This window comes from Nipponia nippon, unplaced genomic scaffold (genome assembly GCF_047370975.1).
Source record: "Nipponia nippon isolate SJK-2023a ecotype South Korea unplaced genomic scaffold, ASM4737097v1 scaffold_29, whole genome shotgun sequence".
NCBI classification, from domain to species: domain Eukaryota; kingdom Metazoa; phylum Chordata; class Aves; order Pelecaniformes; family Threskiornithidae; genus Nipponia; species Nipponia nippon.
In genome coordinates this window covers 6,186,770-6,211,163 of record NW_028262346.1, presented here as the reverse complement: position 1 = coordinate 6,211,163, position 24,394 = coordinate 6,186,770, and the positions used below count along the sequence as shown (strand labels likewise).

The 24,394-nt window shown below is 49.5% G+C and overlaps 1 protein-coding gene across 1 annotated transcript; it reads left to right on the top strand.

Annotated features, from left to right (window-relative positions):
* Positions 1 to 401: 401 nt before the first annotated feature.
* PSTPIP2 (proline-serine-threonine phosphatase interacting protein 2) lies at positions 402 to 24,148 on the top strand. The gene is given in 15 exon segments (XM_087763665.1): positions 402 to 475; positions 9,993 to 10,093; positions 12,380 to 12,457; positions 13,391 to 13,425; positions 14,522 to 14,628; positions 15,333 to 15,395; positions 15,852 to 15,950; positions 16,138 to 16,183; positions 16,564 to 16,643; positions 19,531 to 19,629; positions 20,132 to 20,228; positions 20,543 to 20,624; positions 21,959 to 21,993; positions 22,505 to 22,566; positions 22,769 to 24,148. Coding segments are annotated over 15 exon segments (1,302 nt in total). The 5' UTR covers positions 402 to 442; the 3' UTR covers positions 23,054 to 24,148.
* Positions 24,149 to 24,394: the final 246 nt, after the last annotated feature.

Here is a 24,394-nt window from a genome sequence, read left to right as displayed (position 1 = left end):
AACCTTCCCAAAAATACTCCAGTAACCTCTGGCCAAGCCAGGTGGGGAAGGTGCTGCAGGTCACAGGGGCACGGCTGTGCAGTGACCAGTCATGTTGCTTACCCTCTGCTCCATGTTTCCTTCATGAAACCGTGTTGGTCAATTGGGTTTGACCATCACTAGTGGGTTTCTCCCTGTGGTGCTGTGATACTGTGCCTTGCATCCCCACCGATCTCCTCCACCTGCTATGGGAAGAGGTGCCCTCTCCAGCAGCACGCCCTGGTCCCCAAACCCACAGAGACCCAGGAGTGCATAGCGAAGCTCCACGCAGCTGGTGGGGTGGGTGTAGCCGTGGGGGGGGACGGGGTGGGGACACCACGACGTGGGGTGGGACCGGCCGGGTGGGGCGGGACGGGGCGGCAACGGCACTGGGAGCCGCGGTGGCGACGGCGGCATCGGCATCATGCGGGAAGCGCGGTTCAGGGACCACTTCTGGGTGAGTGGGGGCACAGTGAACCGGGGTAGGACCCAGCTGGAGATGGGGGGGTCACAGCTGGAGGTGGGGGATCACAGCTGGGTCGGGGGGGATCACCCCTCTCTGGTCAGAGTTGGCTCCAAAGCTGCCTTCGTGGTCCTTGGGGTGCCTTTGCTGAAGGCTCTGAGCATCCCTCAGCAGGTGCTGCCTGTCCACGCGTGTCCTGAGAGCTGTGGCTTTGCAACCTGCCCTGTGCAGCCCCAGTGAGCTGCTGCTGCATTGTTGGAGGAAGTCAGTGCCGGGCTGAGGGTTTGATAATAATAATTAGTCACTGATGAACTACTTGGAGGCACCACGGCCAAAAAGGGTCCTTTGATGTTGAGCTAATCCTGGACTAGGAGCGAGTCTCTCGGTGTGCTGCTGCCAGCTGCTGAGAAAAAGCCACAGTTTGGGCAAACGTGCAATTTATTTTTCTGAGTCTGAGCTGTGCTTTTGGGAATGGAGAAGTGCTGAATAGCCACTTATGTGCTGCAGAGCATTGGCTGTGGCTGTTCAGTTCCTCTTGGTACATGGGCCTTCGTTCCAGGTACCGGCAACCAGGAAATAAATTACAAAATTTTGGCTTTCGGGGCTGAAAATCCCCATCTGTGAATGGCAATGCTCAGGGTTTCCCAGACGATGCCTGGGAAGCAGCACCTGTCTTGCAGGACTGGGCAAAGGTGCATGGGCCCCCAGAGGAGCGGGCACCAGGTTTGGGGCTGCTGCGTGTTGTGGAATAAGAGGGGTAAATGCAGAGCACCAGGCTCACCCAGCATCATTAGCATGTTATCTGGCATAGCGCTGTCAAATCTGTAAATGCCATATAGGTATCAAGCCTGGCTTGGAAAATAAAGCCAGCTTTGTGTCTGGCGGCTGTTTCTCAGCTATTTGTTGCCCGAGAAATTTTCACGGTGCTCCCTTTGCTTTGCAAATGTGCAGGGATGCGAGGGTGGTGGCAGCATCCCCCGGCTGCGGAGAATAACTGTGATGCCAGGAGAGCTGAGTAGACATGGTTTGTCATGCTTCAGTGGCACGTTGGATTGAAGAAGAGGCCCTCGCCGCAGGACTGGCTTCGGTTAGCGCTGGCTGGTTTGTTCCTCTCCCGCTGTGGCGTGGTGCTTTTTGAAGGAGGATCCTGGAGGAGGGGGCTCGGTGGGAGAAAATACTGGGGCAGGAGCTGCCCCAAGCCCCAAAGGTGAGGAGGAGCCGGGACATTGCACGGATTGCTCATGCCTGCCCGGTCCCTTTTATAGCAAACACGTCTATTTACTGAATAATCCTCTTGCTGAGCCTAAAACTATCGGTGTTGCCAGGGATTTTGCTTGGCTTTTTCCTTTACGAAGCCTGTGTGCTTCAACTTCCCCCGATCGACGTGCCTGGGGCAGGCAGCTGGGGCGGAGGTTGGATGGGAGCGTGATGGACGTGACTCAGTGGAGAGATCGAGGCCCCGCTGTGGTTGTTTGGCCCATGGAAAAAGCAGGTACCACCCCAAGCAGTCTCCACGCCACGTAGCAGTGACTGTGCATCAGCTGCGAGGGCTGGGGAGGGAAGGGCAGAACGAGAGAGATGGGCATAAAAAACAAATTTAGATGAGGTGCAGAGGGCTGCTCGTCCAGCTTTGGTTTGCTGATAAGTGCTGTGAAAGAGCGCAAACTTCCTCCTGCAATTTTTCCTCTTAAATTACTTTGCCTAAGTCAAAAAGGGAAGGAGAACTCTTCTTTGCCAAAGCAAGTGATTTCAAAGTGGTCAGGACAGCCCGATGGGAAAGAGATTTTGGGAGGGCTCCAGGGGAGGGATGCTCCAATTGATGCGACAAAGGAAAAGATAACCAAACACCCAAAAGCTGAACTGGTTTTGGTACTGTAGCTTCCAACTTTGAAACGTGGTGGGTTCTGAACGGCGACTGCCGAATTTCTTTGTGGTCATAAGCTGCAGCCCCCCGGCTCTGCCAGGGCAGTGGGGCTGTGCCTCAAGGCTCATCTGGGGACCGATTTAGCTTTAAACCCTGGCAGTTCTGGTTTCTTTGGGGGTGTGTGTGTCTGTCTGTCTGTCTTTTCCTGCACTGGAACCTGGTCCCTGCCAAAGTTCATGGCGTGATGCTCATGATGCGCTGCGTTGGGAAAGCATGTTGCGAGTTTGCTCTCTGCACTTGAGTTTGCTCGTGCTCTTAGGTCTCAGCACAAGATGATAAATTCCCTTAAATAAAGGGGTTTGCTCTTTTGCATCCTACCGCAGCTCCTGCTCGCCCAGGGGCCCAAGTCCGGGGATGCCTGAAGCTGCACGTGAGGGCCAGTGTTGCCTTGAATGCTCCCTCCCGCAGCCTGTGCTGCCTGCAGCTGCCTGCAAAAGAGCTGTGCAAAAATAAAAATATGCCAAAGATCATGTTTGTTTCCTCTTGCTCCGCCTGTAGCAATTGCTGCAAGTTGAGCAAATGTGGGGTTTTGTTTTCATTTGGTTTTTGCAATCTGCTCTTCTTCTTTCACTCTACAAGGTCTCTTCTTTCACTTTAATCATTTTCTTGGTATGTGCTTGGTTCTCTCCAAGCCTGCTCTTGCAGAATATTTCGAGGAACCCAACAGCAAAGCTTTGGGTCTCATCATTCGGTCCTTGTAGGCACCTGTAAAACTTTGTGGGGAAAAATAGAAATGATGATAATGCTAAAACACACTTTATGTCTGATCTATTGGCTAACAGCTTGCAACTTGGAGAGTGGATTCGCAGTCACTTTGCTTTTAATGAGACCAAAGTAATATTTCTGCTCTCTGCAGTGCGTTCCAGGGTGCATTAAAAAGAAGCATTTGGTAAAACATTAAAACAATACGCAAATGATGCAAAAGACTGAGAACTGCTGACTCTCACTGAGGTTGGTCTGGTCAAGCAATTTTTTAAAATAAGACTTAGGTATCTAAATCTTTGAGGCACTCTCAAATATTTACTTGTCACACCAAGAAAAAATGATGCTGCTAAAACAATCCATGGCTCAGGCAAGTCATCTGCAGTAAAAGCTGCACTGGTGTATTTAATTTTCTAACAAAGCACGTGGTAAAGTATCTGAAAACACTTATTTACCCTCCAACACATAGGAAAGAGCTATTGCATCTCTTTTTGCAATGGCAGAAATGAAGCGTGGGGGCAAGGAAATGCTTTACCCCTTGCTGCAGAGCAAGGGAGTGCCGGTGTCTGCAAAGGAACCCGCTACCACGGGTTATGGATGGTATTTTGTCAGGGCTGTGACCGGCTGTATTTCTTCTTCGTTGCCATGATTTTTTTTTAGCCTCATGAGGCTGGCTGGGGATAAACTCCTTTTTTCTGCATCCCCGCTGTTGGGGGACCCGGGAGGGCTGCCAGCCCTGAGCTCCTGCTTGTCCTTCTCTAAATGGGGACTGGCTTGGAGGAGTTTATCAGCAGCATTATGAAATCCTCGGGTCGTCGTTTGAAAGGAACAAGGTGCGGTTTGTGGGAAGAATTAATTGCATTGAGGTGGGATGGTCCATTGCTTTCTCTGTCTCTGGGATGAGCAGGGTACATGTGTTGGCATAGCAGGGAGGAAACTTCAAATGGAAAATTATTAATCAAAAAGCTGCTTTTTGCAGGATGCGGTTCGCAGGTGGGTGAATTTGCAGTAAGTCCCTGCGATGAGTTTTGTATATATATCTATATATCTATATATCCTGTTGTCAACCAGGAGTTATATATCAACCCAGTTATGGGATGGGGAGGAACTGCAGCCTCTTGCAGCATCTCCTGCTCTCCTCATCCTGCTCCCTGCAGGCACCAGCAAAACCATTTTTCTTGGTGTCAGTGACCGCAGCAGGACCCTGAGTGTTTTTGAGGCTGTCCTGACTGCGAGGAGGAATAGCATAGCCATTTAATGTTGCACGGTGTTTCCGACTACTAAAATAGACATCCAGCTTCTGCTGTATTTCTCGGAGCAGATTAGGCTGAGGAGAGATACTAAGAGCTCTGCATAAATAAAGATCTTTCAACTGATGGTCCGTGAGCAGTGCAGTGCCCCAAACCTTTCATTTTTGGGAAGGTTGGGACAGACTGCTTGAGGGTAGGAAGGCTCTACAGAGGGATCTGGACAGGCTGGATCAATGGACTGAGGCCAATTGTATGAGGTTCAATAAGGCTAAGTGCTGGGTCCTGCACTTGGGTCACAACAACCCCATGCAATGCTACGGGCTTGGGGAAGAGTGGCTGGAGAGCTGCCTGGTGGAAAAGGACCTGGGGGTGTTGGTTGACAGCCGCCTGAACATGAGCCAGCAGTGTGCCCAGGTGGCCAAGAGGGCCAATGGCATCCTGGCTTGTATCAGGAATAGTGTGGCCAGCAGGACCAGGGAGGTGATGGTGCCCCTGCACTGGGCACTGGTGAGGCCGCCCCTCAAATCCTGTGCTCAGCGCTGGGCCCCTCACCCCAAGGCGGCCATGGAGGGGCTGGAGCGTGGCCAGAGCAGGGCAGCGAGGCTGGGGCAGGGGCTGGAGCACAAGGCTGGGGAGGAGCGGCTGGGGGAGCTGGGGGTGCTCAGCCTGGAGAAGAGGAGGCTGAGGGGAGCCCTCATCGCTCTCTGCAACTGCCTGGAAGGAGGCTGGAGCCGGGGGGGGTCGGTCTCTTCTCCCCAGGAATAAGCAATGGGACAGGAGGGAACGGCCTCAAGCTGCGCCAGGGCAGGGTTAGGTTGGATATTAGGAAAAAATTCTTCACTGAAAGGGCAGTCAGGCCCTGGCACAGGCTGCCCGGGGCAGTGGTTGAGTCTCCATCCCTGGAGATATTTAAAGGACGGGTAGATGTGGTGCTTGAGGACATGGTTTAGTGGTGGGCTTGGCAGTGCTGGGTTAACGGTTGGACTCGATGATCTTAAGGGTCTTTTGTAACATAAACGATTCTCTCATCCTATGATTCTGACATGCCATTGGCTTCATGTGTGTCTGGAGAGGGTTTTCCATGTAAAGTGGGGTAGAAGATGAAAATGTCAAGGTCAACAGCTTTCCTTTTAGCTGTTACTGACACAAGGTCATAACGTGATTTCAGATCCCCACTACAGCATTTTAGCCCCTCTTTTGGCTAAAAGTGCAAACAAAACTGAAAGTTTCATCACAACAAGCACACAAAGTCCTTCCCCTCATTGAGTCCGTTGGGAGGAAGGCGCAAACCCGGGCGGTGGATTGGGAAGGAGGGGGCACGTCCTGTTGAGACCCATGGGCTTGGGAAACATCAGCTGCTGCTTTGTCACCTTGAATCATCTGGTTTTAGTTTCCATGGGCTGTCCTCTAAATAGCACATGGGCTCAGAGCTATGCCCAGCGGGGAGGACCAGGACAACTGCGTGCTGCAGGGTGGGAGGAGAGATGCTTGTCTGCCTGCATCCCTCTGGTTGGGGAGGGCTTGGTGCAACTCCCCATCCTCCATACCCGTCTTTGGTTTTCTTGGTTTATTATATCTTTAAATCTTGTCCTCTGCGCCCATGGCTCTGTGCTCACTGTGTTGCCCTTCCTCTTTCATTGCTCCCTGCCAGCCCTGCCTTTGGGACATCCCACGGGCAGTCACGCTGGTCCTTTTTATTCCTTCCGTGCCAATGTCTGCCCAGAAGGGTGCTGTGAAGGCTGGTTTCATGGCATACAACCCTGCCCAGCTCCTTCTGGGCCAAGAGCTCCCACTGCCTGGAAGCACCTCCCATGTTTCATATAACACCTTGCAGTGCGAGGTCTGATCCAGCCTTGGGCACTTAGGAAATACATACCTGCTGGAATTAAATCCTTCTACTGGAGGAGGAAGAGTGATTAAACAAAGAGCTTGGTGCACATTTTTGTGTCCCAGGCAGCACAGCGGGATGCAGGAGCCTTTGGGTGCCCCTCAACAGGCAGCGAAGTGGGTCTCACTGCTCTGTCCCACCTGAGCTTCCAGTGACTGATAGTTGCTCTCTGCATCCATTTTATTTCTTTGAAACCAGGAAGTCAATTTAGGATGTTCCTGTGTTTTGCAACCGTCATGAAGAGTAACTTCAGAGCAAGTGTGTTTCCTTTTTCACAGACCCTATTAGCAAAGACATGACACAAACTGAAAACTGGTTGTCGGTTTATCAGTAATAAGCACTTTTTGGAGGGATGTTTGTGCTTTGTAAAGAAACAGAAACTGTTTTGGTTTCTGCTTAGGTCCTGCTCCACAGTCTTCTCTTCCCGTGCACGCCATGGATGGAGCAAAGCTGATCTGGGATACCCGGGGATTTCCTGCAGGTCCCACTCCACCAGATCTCCGCTTCACTTCTTGCTTTCTGGCCACTGACATTCAAGTCCTTGACTCCTTAGGGAAGTCCACATAATGAAATCCTTCATTTATCACACATACCAGCCCTGTTCCTCCTCATTTCGTGCACCATGTACAAACTCCTGAGAAATCCCCTTCTTCTTAGAATCATAGAATACTTTAGGATGGAAGGGACTTTCAAAGGCCATCTAGTCCATCCCCCCGCAATGGGCAGGGACATCTTCAACCAGATCAGGTTGCTCAGAGCCCCATCCAACCTGGCCTTGAATGTTTCCAAGAATGGGGCATCTACCACCTCTCTGGGCAACCCGTTCCAGTGTTCCACCACCCTCATCATGAAAAATTTTTTCCTTGTGTTTAGTCTAAATCTCCCCTCTTTTAGTTAAAAACCATCACCCCTTGTCCTGTTGCAGAAGGCCTTGTTAAAAAGTCTGTCCCCATCTTTCTTCTAAGCCCCCTTTAAGTACTGAAAAGCCGCAATCAGGTCTCCCCACAGCCTTCTCTTCTCCAGGCTGAACACCCCCAGCTCTCTCAGCCTGTCCTCATAGCAGAGGTGCTCCAGCCTCTGACCATTTCTGTGGCCTCCTCTGGACCCGCTCCAACAGCTCCATGTCCTTCCCGTGCTGAGGACCCCCGAGCTGGACGCAGGGCTCCAGGTGGGGTCTCACCAGAGTGGAGTAGAGGGGCAGAATCCCCTCCCTTGCCCCACTGGCCACGCTTCTTTGAATGCAGCCCAGGACACAGTTGGCTTTCTGGGCTGTGAGAGCACATTGCCGGCTCATGTCCAGCTTTTCTTCTACCAGCACCCCCAAGTCCTTCTCCTCAGGGCTGCTCTCCATCCCTTCACCCCCCAGCCTGTACTGATACTGGGGGTTGCCCCAACCCAGGCGCAGGACCTTGCACTTGGCCTTGTTGAACCTCATGAGGTTCACACAGGCCCACCTCTCCAGCCTGTCCAGGTCCCTCTGGATGGCATCCCATCCATCGGGTGTGTCAACTGTACCACTCAGCTTGGTGTCATCTGAGGGTGCACTCAATCTCACTATGTCATTGATGAAGTTATTAAACAGTACTGGCCCCCGTACGGACCCCTGAGGGACACCACTTGTCACTGATCTCCATCTGGACATCGAGCCATTGACCGCTACCCTCTGGATGTGACCATCCAGCCAATTCCTCATCCACCCAACAGTCCACCCATCAAATCCATATCCTTCCAATTTAGAGAGAAGGATGTTGTGGGGGACCGTGTCAAAGGCCTTACAGAAGTCCAGATAGACGACATCCATAGCTCTGCCCTTGTCCACTGATGCAGTCACTCCATCACAGAAGGCCACTGGGTTGGTCAGGCAGGACTTGCCCTTGGTGAAGCTGTGCTGGCTGTCTCGAATCACCTCCCTGTCCTCCATGTGCCTCAGCATAGCTTCTAGGAGGATCTGTTCCATGATCTTCCCAGGCACAGCGGTGAGGCTCACAGGTCGGTAGTTCCCAGGGGCCTGCTTTCTACCCTTTTTAAAAATGGCTGCAATGTTTCCCTTTTTCCAGTCCCCAGGGACTTCACCTGACTGCCATGACTTTTCGAATATCATGGCAAGTGGCTTGGCAACTACATCAGCCACTTCCCTCAGGACTCTGGGATGCATCTCGTCAAGTGCCACAGACTTACATACATTCAGGTTCCTCAGGTGGTCGTGAACCTGATCTTCACTTACAGTGGGAGGAACTTTGCCCCCCTGATCCCTGTCATATGGTCCATTGACTCAGGACTTCTCATTGACTCATTGACTTCTTCTGCGTCTTCTGCTGCCCACACTTTCATGCCAGTTCTCTGTGTACTCTCATCCCGGCTTCAAACCACTTCCTGAATCTCTCCGTCCTGACATTATTCCTCTTTGAGCTTCTTAAGAACTGTTTGTGGCTTTTGCTTCCTTTCCCTGAGTTTCATATCTGCTCCTACCATTGTTTCCTTTCTGCAGCCTCTTTCCCTATGTTTTTTGCTCCCATATATGCAACACTGACTGGTCCTCTTTGCAGAAGACAACAGGTAGCACCTTCTGCTCAGCTCCCTGCATTTGCTTCAGGCTTCTTCCAGAGAAGGAGAACTCATGGTCAGAGCATCTCTTTGTACTTAGGAGCCCTGCTTTTGGCCCAGGTCTCCATGGTGGTAAATCCTCAACAGTCATAGGGCAAAAATCCATTTTTTGTCCTAAGGTACTTCCAGGCATGGGTATGAGGAAAGAATGGGGTAGAGTTAGTCAACCTTCATCCTAGCCCACCTACATCATTGCTGCATGTATCTTTCTTTTATTTTTTTAATAAGCATCAGTACAATATATGTTTTTAAGAAGTAATTTGAAGGAAAGAACTGATCCTTCAGAAGTCTATGGGAAGTGTGAGTGGCACTACGGTGCTGAGAGCCCTGGGTTGGAAGATGGGACTTGGCCCCATGGGTGGTAGAGGAAGGACCTCTCCATGGCTGTGATGTTTTGTGGGGAGTGAAGAAGCTAGCCCTGTGTGATGTGTTGGAGGGCATACAGCAGTGGTGGGGGAGGACCTGGTACTTAGGGAAATGATCTTTGCAGTGGTGTTTTGAATTGATGTGAGTGGGAGAGGGTTGCTTTTCACAAGGCTAAAGAGAAGGCTGTTAAAGCAGCAGTCATTGGGTGCATCCATACATTGCTGTGGAGGCAGTGAGGGAAGTCCATAGCTGAGCAATCCCATGCAGAAAGGTCTGCTAAATTCACCTTCAGCCCAGATGTAGGTTCCTACAGCCAGACGTGAGGGTGATGCCCAGAATATGGCAAGTCAACACTAGCCAAGATCCATCTCCATGTCTGCAGAAACTGGGAGGAGCAGTAGTAAGGTAGGCTGTATCTAGAGACTTGGAGGGGTTTTAGGGTTTGATTTCATTAAGTTAGAGCTGACAGCTAAGCTCCTAGGAGGAGATGCCATGTGCCGTGGGGCCAGCTGTGCTTAGGCCAGGGGGGAGCAATAGGATATGGTAGGACTGAGCTCTTCTGTTTTCTGAAAGTCATGGAAGTGCCTTGTCCCAGATTGCTGCCACTGTTTTCATTCTGGAGCCTCTCCCACCCCTAAAAGAAAAAGATCTTATTTCATAAAGAGGCACTTGCATGCTTGCTCCCAGCTGAGTCATCGCTTGTGCAAATGCCACTGGATGTGGCAGTGGCCGTGGACGGCACTGACTGGGATGTGACTCCTGTTCTTGTGTTCTCAGAGCACGGATCTGACAAGCACAGTTGGCTACGACAGCATCATTCAACATCTGAATGATGGCAGGAAGAACTGCAAAGAGTTTGAAGACTTTCTGAAGGAAAGGTATGGAGCTGCCTCTGAAAACGGGTTGGGTTGAACCGGGGAAGTGAGGCCCTGGCACTACTTCTACTCCTTGTATTCCTAGTTTGGTTTCTGTCACGTTTAACTGTCTGCTATGTTAAAATACCTTTGATTTTTGACTGATGAGGAACTTGTTTTCTTATGCTGTCCTTTCCTTGCACGGCTGGTGCTGTGGTATGAAGTCCATGCCCAGGAATACTCAGCTGCAAGGTAGCGATGGTGCCCAGGGCTTGATGCTCACATTTTGAACTATCTGTTAAAAAGAAAGAGGAATCAGGAGCAGTTTAATAATTCAGTCTTACATGTTGCCAGACATCTGTACTGATGTGTTTGCAGCTGTTGGTGGCCTGCCCAGGCCACACGCTCTCCCATGAAGTTCACCTTGCAGTTCAGCTTGCAGAAGATCAGGTGAAGACCTTGCTGCAGGAGAGGCACGGCTTTGTCCCGAATTTGTCTTTGTACATTATGGACAGCCCACAGATTTTATGTTAAAAAGAAGTAGTAGCATTAGATAGTGCATTTATTAATCAGAAGATGCGACCTAAGTAGAGGTTTTGTGGCTACAAAGGCAAACTGAGATGGTCTGGCCATTTATTTTGACTTTATGCTTCACCTGGTTAGCAACAGCTAAATATGAAGAGCGTTGTAGAACAACCATGAATTAATGTAATTTTGGTATTGAGAACTGGAGAAAACAGACCTCTGAATACAAGACTTGGTACAAAACAGCCTGGAACAAATGTAATGGGGATGAAGAGGAGGAGAACCTGCAGTTAAAAGTGTCTAATGCACCTACATCTGTCTAGGCTGTAATCCCATGTTCCAGGAAAATTTGGGCTTGCCAGCTGCCTAAGGAACCATCCACTGAGCCCTGAGAACCGTGTCTCACTCATCTGTGACAACGGAGAGAGTGCAAAAAACCTCCTCCACACCCTGTGCCCTGTTCATCTTTGCTGTTGAAGCAGGTGTAGGTTCCTGCCGATGTCTCTAGCCAGGAGGAGATTAGAGACTGGACCTGGACTTGCTACTGGCATCCTGCTCTGAATGTGGCCCAGTTCTCCATGTACAGCATGGCTGTTACATGGTCCCAGCCATGGAGAACATGCCTGTTGGATTTGATGCTTTGTCTCAAAGGGAAGTTCATGGGAATATTGTTAGATAGAGGAAAAAAATCAATTTATAATCTTTATTTTTTCCATTTCCCTACAAGCTTTTGGAGTTTTTAAAGAATTAAGTTAGGTGAACCCCACTGCCAAACTCTAGAAATCAACAACATAGGCATCTGCATCTGCATTAGAGATACGGGCATTTTAGGAAGCTATTCATTTTATCCAGTAGACCTTCGACGGTTGGACTCAATGATCTTAAGGGTCGTTTCCAACCTTGATGATTCTATGATTCTATGATTCTAATGCAAGCCTCTAGCAGTACCTGTTTCTCTCCACTGACTGCAGACAGCTAGGTCAGCTTGCTCAGATGGAGATATCTACATTTGACCAAGCAAGTCCAGCCCTGGTTGTCTGTACAGATTTCAAAGCAACTGTAGAAAGCTGGTTGTTCTTAGACTGCAACACATAGATTTTCTTTTCCTCTCCCTCCTTCTTCCCAGAGGGGAGGACAATGTGATCTCTCAAAGGTGTTATTTATGTTACCTCACAAGATGTGGCCTCTTCTTCAGGTGTTCTCCCTTAGGACCAGAGATGGGCAGGGAGAGTACCTATTGCCTCATTTTAAAAAGTGCTGAAGAGCTGAAATGGCCCAGCTGAGCTTTGGGGTGCATGTATGGTGGCTGAGTGGTCTTTGAGGTGCCTACTCCCTTCTGTCACATTTGGTTTAAAACAGCTTCAAAATTACTTTGTGTGGATGGACCAACAGACGCTGATGGCCGAGATACAGAAAACGTGTGATTGCACAAGCCTTGTTCCCATAGGAAACTGAGCTAAAACATACTCAGGTGACTCACCAGGCTGCATCTAGCCAGCAGCTGCACTGGCTGCTTCGTCCTCTATCTCCTGCGGAGGTGGTCTTTGCACCCATCGGCCATGGGGAGATGGGGAGAGCAATGCATCGGGACCACAGACACAGCAAAACAAAGTGTTTTCACAGTGGGTAACTGCAAACAACAGTCTTCCTTCAGCCAATTGTCTACAGTTGGTTTACAGAAGGTCAGAAGGCAGAGAGGATATTAAGAGAGGGTCTTGGCCTCTGCTGCAAATAAGTATCATTCTGAAATGAGAACTTCCTCTCGTTTCTTTCTTTTCTCAACAGGGCAATTATAGAAGAAAAATACGGCAAAGAGCTCATTAACTTGTCGAAGAAGCAGCCCTGCGGGCAGACAGAGCTGAAGTAAGTTCACAGTCCTGTGTGTGTTTTGCTTTTATGAGTGTCCTTACTTGGAGCAACGAAGGAGGAGGAAAAGGAAGGAGGCTGTGAGAGACAAAACAGTGTTGAAATGTGATTGGGACGCTACCAGAAGATGATCTGAAATCGGTCTTGTGAATGAATGGTGCACAGTTGGGTTGGCCTTTGCCAATAAATGAGTTGGACTCCACCAAGTTCCCACCAGCTGTAGACTAGCCAAAGCATCGTAGATGCTCAAGCGAGATGTGGGCTGGTGGTTCAGCAGAGGATCATGAGACCTTGGGTCCATTCCTGACTGTTTTTGTGACCAGAGGGAAGTACAGGTACTTCCTTGACTCAAACGATGCAAATCTTCAAAGCCCAGAGTGCTACCACCCCACAGGGGTGCTGTGGCTGGCTCCATGAGTGGGTCTCCATTTCCCCAGCAACCCTTGGCACCTTCTGCTTCCTGCTTTGTTTCTGTACTTTATACATGCCTGGTCTGATATTCCAAGATCATTTATTTACAGTTTTATATTGAGGTGTCACTTAAAATGTTTCCGAAATCTTTATTGTACAATATTAATAGGGAGAAAAGTTCCCTGCATTTCCAACCACTGGCCAATGCACCATGTAGGTGCTCATATGTCCCAAATGATACTTTTAAGAGGTTGCCTGAAATATTTTGTCATGAAAGTCAGGATTTTTAATAGCATCCAATGTTCACAAAGTTGTAAAGTTGATCTCAAACCAAGTGAGCTGTGTTATACTCGCCAAGAGGGAAAAAGACAGAGGTGTAAAGGGGGTAAATAAACCTGCTTCGAGCTGCTTTGGCTGGCATTGAGTGAGGGACTTGCTATCTGGTTTGGGAGAGGTGCTTTGCTGATGCCTGCACCTGGCCATGCTTTCCCACTCTTTAATGCTCTGCCTGTTTTTCAGCACGCTGAAGAGATCTCTGGATGTTTTCAAGCAACGTAAGTAATTCTTCTTCATGTTTGTCAGGACACTGGGCAGCGCCAAAGCCTGCAAAACTGCTTGGGAAGAAAATAGCAGAGAAACCTCCAAAACAGTGCAATGTTGGGGTCAGGCATAGGCTGTCCTCCTGGCCAGGCTCATTCCAGCGCCTGGGGTTTGGACTGGTCCCCCACCCATTCCAGGGCACGGGTGGGAGAGGAGACCCACAGGGTGTTCCCCTGGGGATCTCTTGGGCTTTCAGGGCTGTCTGCAGCTCAGAAGTCGTGCTTGCATTCTGCATCAGAAGAGGTGCATGGGGAGCTCAGCTGGAGTCTGCTGGAGTGGCTCGCCTTGCCCTCTTCACATGCATATGCAGTAATCAGAGCATTTAAAAGATGATGCTTTGGCCACCTTATATTGTCCCTTCATTGCCACGTGTCACAGCCCGCCTGTACCCTGAGGGCTAGTGCTCTGCTCTCCTGTGCTGAGTCCATCCTGCACCCCAGCCAGGTTTGTCTGCCGCCCTGTACCTTGTTGGACCTCCCTAACAAGGCTCTGCCGTCGCAGCAGCTGACTATTAATAGTTGCGGGTTTGAAACAGCTCTGGGGGTTGAATTGTGAACTACAGTTTGGCTTAGCTCCCTTGATAAGCTTGCTGAGGTGGTGTTTCGTGGTATGGCTGCTCATCTTCAGCAAGATGAGCCTGAGATATTTTTTTTTAGCATTAGTTTTTCTGTGCCCCAAGTTGGCTGTCTGCTAGCCTGGAGCAATGCTTCCTTCAGACAGCTGCTTCAGGGTGCAATGTGATGAAACGTGCCTGAATTCATCTGGATGAGGGGGAGATGTGACTGTGCTTGTTTGAATAACTTCTCTTGATATGAGTTTTCTTAAACTGAAGGGCAGGCCCCAGCAGGACTGATCCTGAATAGCTCCTTACATAGGCAGGCGCTCCTTGGAGGCAGCTTCAAAAGTGCTGCTGCTTTTACGTGTTTCTGCAAGGGGATGTATGATGTGGGATCTCTGAGTCAGTTTGATGTCAGCTACAACAGTTGACTTGAGCAACGGAGTCTTCTTAGGAATATATATTATATATATTTGATTTTTTTTTCTTTGCAGAGATAGACAATGTGGGGCAAGGTCACATCCAGCTGGCACAAACCCTTCGGGAGGAAGCAAAGAAAATGGAGGACTTCAGGGAAAAGCAAAAACTGCATCGGAAAAAGGTCAGGCACCACAGGAGCATGCGCCTTTGCTGCAGGGTATTGATCCTGCCCCAGCGATGGGCTGCTCCTGGCTGGTGTCTCCTGCCATGCCCCAGCTCCCTCCATGCCCCCGGTGCCTGCCGCTGCCAGGAAATCCTGAGCTCCTTCCTATGTGTTGTAACCGTGTTGGTGAACTGTGCAGCAGCCTCCGACTTCCTTCTCACCGCCACGTCTTCTCCTTTGGGTGCCTTTTGGGGCCAGCTATAGCAGGGCCTCAGCTCTGGGGATGCCAGCCTCAACCAGGAATGTTTTTAAAACATATATATAGTGCTGTGTGGTCTCTATAGGGTCTGCTAAAATTGGCAAGCCTCTTAACTTCTTCTGGCTTGAGATTCCTTTGTCTGGAAAATGAGGGAAAACTGTTAGAACCAGGGGTTGGTTTGGACCTAGCAGAGGGGAGCGGGCTTCCCAATTTTGCCAGACCCTATGGAGATGATACAGTACTATATATTGCTAGGATTTCATTTGTAGAGCTCCTTTGCATACACAAGTGGAGGCTTAGATAGAAGCATAAAAGATGGGTTTTGTGAAGATGCTTTGGATGGATGAAGGTCCTTAAACCCATCTCAATCTGGTCCATGCCTCTTCCTTTCCTAAGTCACGTAGTCTATCCTGGAGCTTCGATGGTCAATGACGTGCTGACTCCAGGTCTGTTGTCTTCACAGACAGAGATGATAATGGAGGCAATTCACAAAAACAGGAATTTGCAGTACAAGAAGACCATGGAGGTAAAGCAAACATGCTGCTGTTTCTTGCCATATGGGTTAATGCTGCTAACATGCACAGTGCTGGGGCAGACTTAAATGCGAGGGTCTTCCTCCTCTGCTGCAACTCTCAACGTTGTGTCTGCATGAGTGGTATGCACGGTGTGCTCAGAAAAACTGGAGTACACCAGGGACATGGCCGGTGGTAGCCTTGCAGGGTTGGATACGAGTGATTTAGATGTCATGGACTCGATTGCCATGAGCATTTCATCCCAAACAAAGAGCAGCTTGTCTTGTGAGGCTGGTTTTGCCCAAGCAGTAGGGCATCTGGGGCCTTGTGTGCCATCCCTTGCTTTGCTGGCAGCCTGCAGCCACCTCTTCACTCGTAGGCTGTGCCTTCCTCCAAAGCCTCACATGTGAGCTGTATTTGCTTCTCATTACTTGCTGACATGCTCCTGCCACGTTTGGTGACTCTCTTAGGCCAAGCGGCTCTATGAGCAGCGCTGCAGGGATAAGGACGAGGCAGAACAGGCTGTGCACCACAACGCAAACCTGGTGACACAGAAGCAGCAGGAGAAGGTATGAAGAGGTGGGTCGCCAAGGGGCAGGGGGAGAAAGGCGTGCTTCTTCTTGCAGCTCTCCTGCCCCATGGCTCTTCTCCCAGCTCTGGGTTTTGGGGTGAGACGGGAGGGCTGGTGATGTTCCCCAGTTGGGCTGCAGTGCCAGGGCTCTCCTCTACCTTTCTTCTCTCTACCATTTTTGGCAGCTGCTCCTGAAGCTTGCTCAGACGAAATCAGCTCTGGAGGACTCTGGTGAGCATGGAAATGCAGTGTTTGGAGGGCGAGGGGAGCAGGGGGGTTGTGAAGCCATGGCATGGCTCTTGGGCAAGCTCTAGCTCTTGGGTCAAGCATGGCTCCTCAGAAACACATGCCCAAGATACCGGAGGTGGGCACTGCCCTGGAGAAGCCTGCATGGCCCCACCAAGGCTGCTCCCACCATTTCCCTGCGGCAGGACCCTCCGCCTTGCTCTGTGGCTCTGCATCCCCTTGCAGTGCCCACCCACAGCCAAGCTCACACATTACTCCTGCTTTCTCCCTGACGTCTCAGCCATTTCAGGCTTCCCATATTACCTTCTAGCGAAGGTTTTTTCTTAATTAATGTTAATCAGATGACAGTGTGATTTCTCTCGCAGACAGGAGTTACCAGCAGAGCGTTACCACACTGGAGAAGATCCAGGAAGAATGGCAGAAAGAGCACATCAAAGCTTGCGAGGTAAATGCCCCAAAGTGCCTTCACGCAGCAGTGTGGTCCTCTGGATGTTCACCCCTCGCTGCAGGGGTCAGGGACGGTGCAGATTTCATAGAATCATAGAATACCAGGTTGGAAGGGACCTCAAGGATCATCTGGTCCAACCTTTCTAGCACAATCTAGATGAGATGGCCCAGCACCATGTCCAGCTGAGTCAACCACTTCCCTGGGGAGATTATTCCAATGATTGACTGTTCTCATTGTGAAAAATTTCCCTCTCGTGTCCAATCAGAATCTCCCTGGCAGTAACTTGTACCCGTTACCCCTTGTCCTCACCATGTGACTCCTTGTAAAAAGGGAGTCTCCATCTTCTTTGTAGCTCTCCTTTAAGTACTGGTACATGGTGATGAGATCACCTCTAAGCGTCCTTTTCTCAAGGCTGGACAAGCCCAGCTCTCTCAGCCTATCCTCATATGGCAGGCTTCCCAGACCCTTGATCATCTTGGTGGCCCTTCTCTGGTCCCCCTCCAGCCTGTCCACATCTTTTTTGTATAACGGGGACCAGAACTGTACACAGTATTCCAGGTGTGGCCTGACAAGCGCTGAGTAGAGAGGGGTAATGACTTCTTTATCTCTGCTGGTGATGCCCTTTTTGATGCAACTCAGCATCCTATTGGCCGCCTTGGCTGTAGCAGCACACTGTTCACTCATATTGAGCTTCCTGTCCACCAGGACCCCCAGGTCCCTTTCCACGGAGCTGCTCTCCAGCCAGGTGGATCCCAGTCTGAGCTGCACTCCTGGATTATGTTTTCCCAGGTGCAAGACCTTACACTTGTCCTTGTTAAACTTCATAAGGTTCTTGTTAGCCCACTCTTCCAGCCTATCCAGATCTTCCTGCAGGGTGGCTCTCCCTTCCAGAGTGTCTACTTCCCCACTCAGTTTGGTGTCACCTGCAAACTTCATCAGGCTACACTTGATCCCATTATACAGATCACTTATGAAGATATTGAATAGCATTGGGCCCAATATCGATCCCTGGGGGACCCCACCTGTGACGGGTTGCCAGTTTGAAAAAGAGCCATTTACCACCACCCTTTGGGTGCGGCCCATCAGCCAATTCCTCACCCACTGCACAGACCACTTGTCCAGGCCATAACGCATCAGTTTCTCCAGGAGGAGGCCGTGGGGAACCGTATCGAAAGCCTTGGAGAAGTCCAAGTAGACAACGTCGACCGCTCACCCCATGTCAACCGAGCAGGTCACTTTTTATCATAGAAGGCCACCAGATTTGTCAGGCACGATCTGCCCTTGGTGAAGCCGTGTTGGCTTTTCCCAATCATCACGTGCTTCATTTGACTCGTGATGGCCCCCAGGAGGATCCGTTGAATGACTTTCCTGGGGATTTGCCTTCTCTGTATTCCCCTGGCAGTGAAGCAGCAGGATGTGTTGCAGTTAACCCTGTGTGCTCCTCATGCTTGGCTTCTGGATTCAAGGTCTCACTACTTCAAGGCTTCCACTATTTTTTTATTTTTATTTTTTCTTCCACCACCTTTAAAAATTGACAGAGTCAAAGTAGTGACATTTTTGCCCATTACCTGCTTGCATGTTTGATGTGGCTGTCGTCTTGAACAGCCGTGGCCACCTCTGCATACTCGGCGACTCAAGGCCAATATGTCCTACAGCTGCAACAACACCTAGCAGACTGTCTGAAACTCTGAAAGACTTCTTTAAATGACTTTGCAGCAGAGGCTGGTGGCAGGCTGGGGATGCAAGCTGGGTGAAGCCATCTCTACGTGAACACTGTGTGCCAGGAGCCCTTCACCTTGTGTCTCACAGACCACGCAGTAGCATGGGAACCCCTTCCGAGTGGTTGTATCAGCCTAAAGCAGACTGTCTCATAGCGAAGTGGTCTAGCAAGCATGTCCTGGGTAGGTCCAGAGCTGGTGGCGAGAGGACTGTGCAGCTGCTCTGCTGCTGACCTCTGTCTTGCAGCCGCCTGTGATCTGTGACGAGAGATGGACAGGGACAGTAGAGACTGAAGTGTTATCCCAGGTCTTCTGCAAGCTTGCAAACAGCCTTCCCATTCCTAGCTGTGCCAATCCCTTCCCAAGCTACTTCTCATCAGGCCTCTATTTTACTTTTTCCGTTTGAAATGGAATTTGCTGTCTGTTTTGTGTGGCATGCATCAGTGTCTCAGTGCTGGTGTGCTTTTGATGTCTGGGGTCTCTGGAAGCCTCTCTGACGGTGGGGCATGGAAAGTAGTAGTTTCACTTCCACAGAGAGATCACGTGGAGGTTTTCCTCTCAGTGTGGTGCAAAGGTCAAAACTGATAACAAGTGTATATGTACACTTGGGATGAAAGGTTATCTTTCTTGGAAATGTGTAAAGGCACATGAAATTGAGGCATACCAGACAGCAGATTTCAAAAGACTTGGGTTTAAATCTGCTTGGAAAAGGACTGGGCAGGAAAGAGGAAGAAGAGCAGCCAGTCAATGCACCTCTATTTTCATACATCCCCAGTGCTTTTTTATTGCTCCATACCTGTGGGAGGGAAATAAGCTGGGACCACAGGACCACGGCGTCCCTAGGGAATATGCACTGCCTTTAGAAGTTGGCTTGGTCTCCCCAGAGGGAGCGGTGTGCCGGGTGACCTCTTCCACATCAGTCCTGCAGACCTTCCCGAGCTTAACACTCATCTTTGAAATACCTAGTTGTGTAGAGGGATGATTTCTCCTCTGGACGAGCTGGAGGACTTGTGGTTTCCATGTTTCCTGCAGGAGACCACCACCACTTGCGCCTCACTAAGGACAGTCATCTTTGTAGTGGCACTTGGGGATGAGAAACATTCAGGATAAAAGAGATTTGCTCTCGTTTTAAAGATGTTAGGGCCATTTTGTCTGTGTCGTTACAGTTCTTTGAGACTCAGGAGTGCGAGCGGATCAACTACTTCTGCAACGCCCTCTGGCTTCATGTCAACCAGCTCTCCCAGGACTGCGTCCAGAATGATGAGGTATGTCAAATGAAAATCTTCATTTTTCTGTCTGGAAAGCAAAGCCCAGTTTGCTTTCCTGTGCACTGAGCTGTATTATGTCCAAGTTGGGCTGTGGCCCTTGATCGGCCACCAGACACTAGCATGAGTGTGCAGGCAGAAGGTTTTGGCCAGAGCTCTTGTGGATGAGGTTGCCTCTGGGATTCCCATGTTTTTTGAGGGTGGTGAAACACTGGAACAGGTTGCCCAGAGAGGTTGTAGATGCCCCATCCCTGGAAACATTCAAGGCCAGGCTGGATGAGGCTCTGAGCAACCTGATCTAGTTGAAGATGACCCTGCTCATTGCAGGGGGGTTGGACTAGATGACCTTTAAAGGTGCCTTCCAACCCAAACCATTCTATGATTCTATGATTCCCCTACCATTGACCCTTGTTTCCTGGCTTTCACCCCAATAAATGATTGGAAAAAACCCTCTTGTTTTTTGACCTGATGTATAGAAATGCTTTTTATTTCCCTTTTGCAGAAATATGAGGAAATCCGCAAGAGTTTAGAAATGTGCAGCATTGAGAAGGATATTGATTTTTTTGTAAATTTATGCAAAACTGGAAGTTTGGCTCCAGGTAAGCTCAATACAATCTCACGAAGTAGTGCTGACTTCCTTGTACTTCTCATGGAGCTGCTACTTTGATCAGCATCAGTTTGGATGCAAAAAACATTGATTTTGCAGCATCCCTCCTTTCATTCACTGGCATGCAGCACTAGTCTCTGCCACTTATAACCAGCCCTTGAAGATAATCTCCCCTTTCTGTAACTTTTAATTTCCTGACCAGGCATTTTCCCAGAGAGAGGAAAGACTTAGCAGCTGAATGTTGGTGTTGACAAGTAGTTTATGCTTATAAAAGGTCTGTACTTTACTGTTGTTAACTTTTCCTAGCTCCTGTTGTTTATGAAAACTACTATAATGCACAGAGAAATGCAACTCCTGTGAGAAGTCCAGCTCCTGCACCTATATCGAGGTAAGGGACATAACATGTAGAATTGCAATTGCTATTGCAAATTACACTCTCCCCCCAAAAAAGCATATTTTGTTGCTTTCAGTCTTTTGGAGGCTTGACTTGTGAGTATTAGAGGAAAATATTTCCAATGCTATGTAGTCCATCACTCTCCACAGCAGGAGTTATCATAGAATCATAGAACCATAGAATGTCCTGAGTTGGAAGGGACCCACAAGGATCATCGAGTCCAACTCCTGTCCCTGCATAGGGCAACCCCAAAATTCACACCATATGTCTGAGGGCGCTGTCCAAATGCTTCTTAAATGTTGTCAGGCTTGGTGCTGTGACTACCCCCCGGGGGAGCCTGTTCCAGTGCTCCACCACCCTTTGGGTGAAGAACCTTTTCCTAATGTCCAAACTAAACCTCCCCTGGCATATCTTCCTGCCGTGCCCTCAGGTCCTAAGTTATGTCAATGTGCTGCCTATTATAAGCTCTTCAAGGACCCCCTCGAGCCCAGTCAGAGGTCTTTGCTCCCCCTTTTGGGGTCATTTCTCTCTTCTCATGGGTGGGAATATTATTCTGAAAGTGCTTGTGGTGAAGGTGTGCTCATTTTTTCTTGTGCCAAGCCTCTTCCAGAAGGCCTTTGCATTGAGGTGAGTGGCTGTGGTACTCAGACAGCAGAAAAGCAAGGCAGTTTCATGTCTTGCTCTCTCTGGGAACAATCTGAGCTCCCTTTTAGAGCAGCCTTTGATGCCAAAATGAAACCTTCTGGGCTTCCCTGCATGGTTCTCCATGTGGTCTGTCTATCTGAGGAGAGATAGATCAGTTAAAAGTGTGTGTGGGTAGAGGGAGGAACAGCAGAGCCAAATTCACTCTCTGGGACAGAAGCTGGGCAGGGAGGACAGTGTGAAGGATGCTTCTGCCGGGGGGAAGATGAGGATTCAGGGCCAAAGACTCTTGCTAAAGATGAGTGTACCACTTTGGCTGTCACGTCAGGAGAGGAGTCATGGCCAATTATGGCTTACTGATGCCTCACTCTGGGCAAAGGCATGTAAAAAGACATGCAAAAAGGCATGCCCTGAGGCCCACTTGTGAATGTTTCCTCAACTTAGTGCTTTTTGGTTACTTTTTCCTCTCGCCCACTGTATCAGCTTCAATTCCTGTGTTTGCCATGCAGGCTGTCATTGGTGAGCCCACCATAACATGCCTTGGTACCAGGTCTCCATAAAGCCCAGGCTGGCCAAACCTCTTGCCCTCCCACCAGCTCTGGGAGGGCAGCTGGGGAGCGCAGAGCCAGGGCAACGGGAGTCCTGTAGCCATGCAGATCCTCAGGTCTGTGTTTCCTTCTGTGCAGGAGGGGACCTCTACCCACCCCAACCAGTGCGCCAGGTGAGTTACTTGCTTTATGGGGTTTCTGGCCCCACAGAGGAACTCTCTGCTCTTGCTCCTTCCCATCAGAACATGAGCTTTAGCTCTCTAAAGGGATTGCTTTGGGTGAAGCTCCTGCTCTAAGTCTGGTCCCTACTGAAAGATGCTGGGAAGTTGGGCGCTGACTTTGGAGGCAAGGTTTCACCCAGGAGGAGTTCTGATCAAAGCCCTGCGTGTAGGCATTTCTGAAGCTTAAGGATGTCTCTGCAGTTTGGGCCCTTCTCTGCTTCAGCAGCACGAGCTGTATCATTCCCAGTGCCACTTTCGTGATGGGATACTGCAGCAGGACTCGGTAAAATGAGATCCTGCTTTGGCTCTTGGGCAAATCAAGTCATCTCTTGGAGTCTCATTCCTCCCTACCTCCCATACCTTTAACACGGGTGGCCAGCGCATGGTGTTTCTGTCCTGCATAAAGTCTTGTAATGAGCACTTCTTATGAGCAGATCTAATTTTTTTGTGCTCTTTGTTTCAGGTGAGCCTGATTATGCCACAGTTGACGGCTACAGCTTGATACATCATTAACAGCCACAGTAAGTACTCTCATTTGATGAAGAAAGGGTTTACTGTGAGATGCAGCTACACAGAGGAGGGACAGTGGAGAAAGAAAGGCCACTGGTTAAGGGATGACATTTTGAGGTGACCAACTGGGAGTGATGATCGTGTCAGCCCTCCCACCATTTGTCTGAGCTGGAGCTGTGGTTTAGATGCTGTTGATCCTGTTCTGTAGGTTCTCTAGGCAGAAGACACTGTTGGTCTGGCCAGCGTGGCAGAGGTGGTGTTTCCAGTTATTCCCAGCCACACAGAGCTGAAGTGCTTCTCTGTTTTAAGAAAGTATTTGAGGACTCTGATAATTATTTGTACATTCAGAAAGTGCCTACTAAAAATCTGTGCCTTTGATCAGCAGACTCGTTGGATGGATATTCCATCTTCACACTCAAGAAGAAAAGGAATATTAGCAATGGACCTGGACATGGGGCAATCTTCTGTGTCGGAGGAAGTTTTTTATTTGAAGTTCTTCTAAAGTGCAGCCCTCTGGGAGAAGCTGGAGCCTCCCACGCTGCAGAAAACTAGAGAAGCCATATGTGCTGAGGGGAGCGTTGCGATGCTTTGGGCACACTGGCTTGTGTTCAGGGCATACGTATCCCACTCAGATCTCAGGTTACACTTTTGCCTGTTTCTAAAGTCTTTCATTAATGGTGATTAAACTTGTAATTTAAATTTAATTTCAGTCATGTCTCTCAGGGAGCTTACTTAGAGGAGCACCAACCATGGAGAAGACCATGGGTCTGGCTTAGCTGTAGATGTGCTCCAGGCTTAAGCGCTGATACTGGAAGCTGATTTGCATCTTGCCTGGTGCAGCAGTCCTGGCGAGAGGCCGTGCCACCACAAACCTGCTGAGACGTCCTGCACCCTACAGTGTTGTGAAGGATCTGAGGGAAATTGGTCAGCTCTTTCAGCCGCCTTTCCAATGAGGGGATAGTGGTTTTTTAGGCTCATGGTATAGCTTGTCCCTGGTAGGCTCTGGAGACTCCCATTTGATTAACTTCTGGCAGTCCCTGAACTTGGACTCATTCTAGCTGTGCACCGCTGGAAACAAACCACTGGCCTGGAGCCATGAAACTCATTTCCTGACCAGTTCTCCTCAAAGTTCATGCCCTTTGTGTTACCATATATATGATTATGGCTTTGATTCAGAAGCTCACACACCTCAGGGCTGCTGGTCTCTCTCTGAAGTCTCCGTGTGCGGTGTTGCTTAACAGCTCCTCAGTGCCTTACGCCACTGGACACAGGGACACAGGACATGGGGACCAGCACACAATTTAGCTGTCTAAACCTGGTACCAGGTGACTAACCTCGGAGCAACAGGAGTTGCTAGTTGTATGAGGTTCTTCAAGTTGAATCTGCATGACTTCAGTGTGTGCCTAAGCCCACCAGTCCCTGGGGCTTTTACTGTATTTCCTTGTGCGGAGAAGATTACAGTGAGCTTTAACATCTGTCCTGCTGCATTATAATGAACTGTGCAAAGTGCGCATGTCAAGGAACCAGTTGTCCTATTTTATTTCTGACAGACCAAGTGTACAAACATTCTTTTGAAAGAGCCTGCTGTAGTCTTAGTTCTTTAAATACATATTTTAAAAATAAGTTTTGAGGCTTGTGTGCTGGGTATGTTTTTGGTTTTTTTTTAAAAGGTTATCATGTTCACTTTCTGTTGGGGCTGGGGCTGGTACACCTTCAAAGCACCCTAGGATGTTTGGGTGGTGTGAGTTGCCTCTCCTGGAAGGAAGCCCATGAGAGCATATCCTTGCTCAGCCTTTATTTCAGTACTTGCTTGGTACCAAGACAGTTGTGGGAGAGAACACAC